The sequence below is a fragment of the Saccopteryx leptura genome, chromosome 3 (genome assembly GCF_036850995.1).
Source record: "Saccopteryx leptura isolate mSacLep1 chromosome 3, mSacLep1_pri_phased_curated, whole genome shotgun sequence".
Lineage (NCBI taxonomy): Eukaryota > Metazoa > Chordata > Mammalia > Chiroptera > Emballonuridae > Saccopteryx > Saccopteryx leptura.
Genome location: NC_089505.1, coordinates 205,695,697 through 205,701,811, shown reverse-complemented (window position 1 = coordinate 205,701,811; position 6,115 = coordinate 205,695,697). Strand labels below are relative to the sequence as shown.

Here is a 6,115-nt window from a genome sequence, read left to right as displayed (position 1 = left end):
CGGTTGTCTCAGCAGTAGAGCGTCGGCCCAGTGTGTGGAAGTCCTGGGTTTGATTCCCAGGCAGAGCACATATGAGAAGCACTTATCTGCTTCTCCACCCTTCCCCCTCTCCTTCCTCTATATCTCTTTTCCCCTCCCGCAGCCAAGGCTCCATTGAAGCAAAGTTGGCCTGGGCGCTGAGGATGGCTCCATGACCTCTGCCTCAGGTGCTAGAATGGCTCAGGCCGCAGCAGAGTAACACCCTGGATAGGCAGAGCATCGCCCTCTGGTGGGCATGCCAGGTAGATCCCTGTCGGGGGCATGCAGGAGTCTGTCTGACTGCCTCCCGGCTTCTAACTCCGGAAAAATACAAAAAACAAACAAAACAAAAAAAAAAACAGAGAGAGAGATGCATTTCCAGTAATATTTTACTTTATCTAAATTATATTTGCTATTGTAATCAATTGTGTACTAAGAATAATTTTAATGTTAACAATTTAAAAGAAATTAATGAACATTTAGAGCCTTATGGTCTCAGGAGGAAAATTTTAGTTTCTTTTAATAAACATAAAGTAATATTTGCCCAAATATAAAACGACATTCAAGAAAAATATTTTATGCATAAAAATGCACTACTTCAAGATTACATTTCGTGGAAAGAGTTGAGTGGAAGTACAAGTTCAAAAAGAAAAAGGAGCCTTGGCCAGATGACTCTGTTGGTTAAAGCATCAGCCGGAAGCGCAGAGGTTGCCAGTTCAGTCCCCAGCCAGGGCACATACAGGAATGGATTGATGTTCCTGTCTCTTTCTCCCTTTCTCTCTCTTTCGCCCTTCCTCTCTGGTTAAAATAAATAAATTTTAAAAAAAAATTAAAAAAGAAGAAAAAGGAAAGATATAACACTTTCACCCTGCTAAAGAGGATGTTGTCCACATATTTTTAAAAAATCAATAATGGTAGGTAGCAGATCACACATTAAAATGAGCGATGTGACAATCTTCTTTTAAAATGTCAATATTTAAAATGCATCAGAAACTACACCTCTTGCAAATACTCAAACCTACAATAAAGAAGTTGATATGTCAAAGTTAAAAATGTGTGAAGTAAATACTGAACATTCCAATTATATGATGTTATAGAACAGGCAAAATTAATCTATAGTGAAAAAAATCAGAACAGTGGGTGCCTTTAAGAGGAGTAGGAGCATAGTTTAACTGGAAAAGGGTACAAGGACCTATTCAGGGTGATAGTAATGTTTTATACCTTAAGGGTTCAGGGTTAGAAAAGCAAATGCATTTGTCAAAAATCATCAAACAGTACACTTAAAATGTGTACATTTCATTGAAGTAAATTTTATCTCAAAAAAATAGAAAATCTGTAAATAAATATTTAAACTCTAGGTAATGTTATATATAAATGCTGAAGAGTTTAGGGATAAAACATATTGATGCCTAAAATTTATTTAGAAATGCATAAAAACAATAGACTAACAAATGAAAAAATGCAGAAATAAGTAATATAACTACAGCAAAATGGTTATAGTAGAATCTAGGCGGTAAGTATATGGTGTTCACTGCTTAATTATTTCAACTTTTCTGTCTATTTGAAAATATTCAAAATAAAATAATGGGGGAAATGGGTAAGGGGGATATACTTTTTTCATAAGAAGAATTTTTTTTTTCATAATTCTCTTAGGGAACATGTGGTTAAAAGTTAGAAAAATTGGTTTCTGTTATCACCATTTGCTGATGAATCTTTAACCTAAACTTACAGCCCAAATCTCTCTCCAAAATCCCAATCATATTTTCATCTGTCTCCTGGCCATTCCATCTGGATTTTCCATCATATCTAAAACTCAACAGAACCAAATATAAATTTACTGTCTTCCTGTGTCAGAAATATCTGGGCCTTGGCCATTTGGCTCAGTGGTAGAGCATCAGCCTGGCATGTGGCTGTTCTGGGTTTGATTCCCAGTCAGGGCACATGGGAGAAGCTACTATCTGTTTCTCTACCCCTCTCTCTTCTCTCTCACTCTCTTTATATCCCTCCCACAGCCATGGTTTGATCAGCTCAAGTGCATCAGCCCAGGCCCTGAGGATGGCTGCATGGAGCCTCGGCCTTAGGTGCTAAAAATAGCTCCTTTGGGAGTATTGGCCCAAGACAGGGGTTGCTGGGTGGATCCCGTTCCTGGTGCATGTAGGAGTCCTTCTGTCTGTCTCCCCTCCTCTCACTTGGAAAAGAAAAAGAAAGAAGAAAAGAAAAATCTGATACAAGCAAAAGAATATAAGAATCAAACAAAATAAGGGTTATTTTTCTTACATAACAAGAAATCTGGAGGTAGGTGACTGCTGGTATTGATTCAACATTTCAACAATCTCCTGGTTGGCAACTATGCAATTCTCTTGGCCTTTGCTCATATCACAAAATGTTCTATAGCTCCAGTCATCATGTAAGAGTTCAAGACAGGGGAAAAAAGGGAAAGATTCAACGCCAGTGACAACTGAACCTTTTATTAAGACAATTTCAGATTTTCCAGAAGCCTCCCAGCAGTCTTTCACACAAATTCCATCAATCAGTTTTGTAATATATGGCCACACCTAGCTGCAAAGGAAATCAGAAAGCAAGTACTTAGCTTTCCTATTATCTAAACTGGACATAGGATTGGGTGACAGGTGAGCCCATCTACAGTATATGGATCATTTTCCCCAAAACCTATTCCCCCTTCTCTACTCTGTATCTCTGTTAAGGGTTCCATTATCTGCCTAGTTGCACAAGTAAGAAACCCAGGAGTTATCCTTTCCTCTTTTTCCCCTTCTATTCCTCATATCCATTCTGTCTTGATTTTTTATCAGTCTTTGAATCTCTCTCAAATCTCAGTCTCCTTCCTACACCCACTGCCACGGTCTTGGCTCAGGTTCTCATTTCTACCTAAACTGCTATATTTAGTCTCAAAGTTTTAACTTTGAACCATTCTCCCTAAGATCCCAGCTTGACCATTCTAAAAACAGAAATCTAAGCATTTTATCCTCTGCTTAGATCTTTACTGTGGCTTTTGCAAAACACCTAGTTTAAAGGCTAACTTCCGTGTTATGTCATTTAATGTATTCCCCCATTTTCATAATTATGTGCTTTTGAAAATGTGTTATCAGTTAGGATGCCCTAGTCCTATCAAGGGTCAGATCCCCAAAAACACAACTTTGTGCATAGGGGAAAGCTGGGGAAGTCTATACTCAAAATTTAAATCTGTTATGCTAGGCAGGCAACCATCTGTCTCTAATACATGTATGCTAAAATTGTATTATGAAAGAACAATCAATTTATGTGTTATAATACGGGTTCTACTCCCAGAGAGTGTAGAATCTCTAATGTATTTTGTCTTAGAGATCTAACATTCAACAATCTACTTGAAGTATAATATCATTGTTGTTAATTCAGCTCAGAGATTTATTAAATGCCTACAATGTACTAGTAGACACTAGTTTTTCATTTAGTTCTTTTCTTTTGAAATAAAACAGAAAAGACAGATATAGAATAAGTGTTTTATAAAATATTGCCTCTTTCTGCATACCTAATGACTTCCATCTCTGTCTCTGTTTCACTATTTGAAACTTATGCTTAGGCCCTGGCTGGTTGGCTCAGCAGTAGAGCATTGCCTGGCATGTGGAAGTCCCAGTTTTCATTCTAGGTCAGGGTACACAAAAGAAGCAACCATCTGCTTCTCCACCCTTCCCCCCCACACCTCTTTCTTTGCCTCCCACAGCCATGGCTCAAATGGTTCAAGCAAGTTGGCTCCAGGGGCTGAGGCTGGCTCCATGGCCTCGCCTCAGGTGCTAAAATAGTTCTATTGCTCTAGCAAGGGTGCAGTGGCCCCAGATGGGCAGAGCATCACCTGGTAGGGGGCTTGCTCAGTGGATCCCCATCAGGGCATGCGGGAGTCTGTCTGTATGCCTTCCTGCCTCTCACTTAAGAAGGAAGGAAGGAAGGAAGGAAGGAAGGAAGGAAGGAAGGAAGGAAGGAAGGAAGGAAGGAAGGAAGGAAGGAAGGAAGGAAGGAAGGAAGGAAAAAGGAAGGAAGGAAGGAAGGAAGGAAGGAAGGAAGGAAGGAAGGAAGGAAGGAAGGAAGGAAGAGGGAGGGAGAGAGGAAGAAAGAAAGAAATTTATACTTATTACCAGAATCAACACTTTCCTTTTTCTGTCTTCTACTCATTTTTTATAAGTGAAATTCACTTTGACTACTCAAATAAATGTCCAAAACAGATGTAGGCAAAGATGGCAACATGGTCAACTAACACAATACAAGAATAGTCAACCTTTAAATAGTACTTATTCTGTGCCAGGCAATGACCAATATTAACTCACTAACCTCCACAGCTCTGAGATATATACTATTACTTCCATGTTACAGAGGATAAAACTGAGTCCTGAAGATAGTTTTGCACTTTTGTCAGTTGACTCAAAGTTGTAACCTAACATCTTTCAAACTCACCTCTTTCTCTGCTCCCCTTGGGCTAACAACAGCTCTTAGTTCCCCAGGGGGCCTTTTCTCTCCCTGTTCCACATGCTATCCTATCCTCAAGGACTGCTCTTCCTCTCTACTCAGACTCATTTTTCAAGACCAGTTCAGGCCCATTCTCTGCAAAGCCTTCTGGGCTCAGTGCAGTGGCGCTGGCCCAGGCCGCCTCACCTTGCAGTAATTATTTGCTTACAGATCTGTCTCTACCACCAGAGAACGTCTCCACATTGTTGAGTCCCTGGGGCCTGCTGCTACGGGGCCGGCCTTGTAATAGGCACCTAAAGTTTTGCTGAATTAATGCACAGGCTCCCTAAATTTTACACTTTCTTGTCGCCCCCACACTGTCTGGCACCACATATTGTAGACACTTAGGCAACCAGGGTGGGAGCCTGATTTTCCAGCCAGCAGCCTAACTTAATAAAACAAAGCAAAACAAAACACTCCCCCTTTTAACTCCCATCTCCACATCACAGTTAATCCCTGAGGTTTTGGATACCTTTCCATGCTTTCCCATCGCTTGAATCCAGCAGGACCTAGGGAGGGTGTCTGACACCCCTTTCGCCTACAGGCCGACAGGGTGGGGAGCAGCCATCCGGGCAGGACAGCTGCGTCCCATGTCTTCTCCCAACCCTTGCCTATTAAGGTAAGAGTCCTCGGAGGAGCGCAGGAAGGGCCGTGGGAGGGTCCCTTGGAAGCGGCCTTCACTGCCAAGTGCGCTTGTTGCGCCAGAGAACGAAAGGCCGCAGCCGGGGGTGCCCCGCGACGGGTCCTGTCAGCTTCAGGACGGCTTCAGGTCCCAATTATCTCTCTACCCTAGGCCACCTTCCTAAGTTTTCCACAGCCCCTGGGCGTGATCTTATCCTCAACTTTCACCTCAGGCCTCAAGTCCCTGCATAGGTCGCTGATTAAGTGGGTCTCGAGTCCCCAGTGAAGTCTCTTTCCTGGCAGATAACCACAGGGAGCGGGACGCCTGCGGGGCACCTCGCCCAACATCGGGAGGGGGAAGCGGTCCCTCGTTCCCGGGGACAGCAGGAGACATGCTCCTACTGGCCGCGACAGTGCCCCAGCCCCTCGCCAGTCTCTTGGCTCGGGGTCCTCCTGGGCCCTCCCTTGCCCGTAGCCGGACTCCCGCCCCGCCCGCTGCAGGCCCCGCCCCCGTCCCTAGCGCTCCGCCCCCTCCCCGCCGGCTCCCGCCGCTCCCGGCGTTCTATCGCCGGCCTGGGGACTCCGGATTCCGCCACTGGGGCCGCAGCATGGGGCGCTTTCGCGGGGGCCTGCGGTGCATCAAGTACCTGCTGCTCGGCTTCAACCTGCTCTTCTGGGTGAGACCCAGAGCCGAGAGGGCTGGGCAGGGGAGGGGGCCGGGCAGGGGCGCGGGGCCGGAGTCCCCGGGAAACAGATCGCTGCGGCGTCCGAGCCGGGCTCCGGGAGAAGGCAGACAAAAAGGGAGGGAGGGAATGGAGAAGAGAACGGAAAGAGAGAGACTGAGCAACGAGAAATGGTGAGAAGGGGGGAGATACTGTGGCTCTTTCCCTGGAGGAACCTCGCCGCTTAGGTTTTCTTCTCACAGCTGGGGACTCCAGTTGGGAGGATCCTAGCCTCTCCTCACCTCCTCAGGGGTCAGCTC

At 44.7% G+C, this 6,115-nt stretch overlaps 1 protein-coding gene across 2 annotated transcripts in view; it reads left to right on the top strand.

The window, feature by feature from the left end:
- The first annotated feature begins 5,676 nt into the window (after nt 1-5,676).
- Nucleotides 5,677-6,115, top strand: part of TSPAN2 (tetraspanin 2) — a 49,226-nt gene continuing 48,787 nt past the window's right edge. For both annotated transcript variants that reach the window (XM_066377223.1, XM_066377222.1), the window contains exon 1: nt 5,677-5,810. In XM_066377223.1, coding sequence (XP_066233320.1) covers nt 5,742-5,810 — 69 coding nt within the window. In that variant the 5' untranslated portion in view covers nt 5,677-5,741. The remainder of the gene's footprint in view (nt 5,811-6,115) is intronic.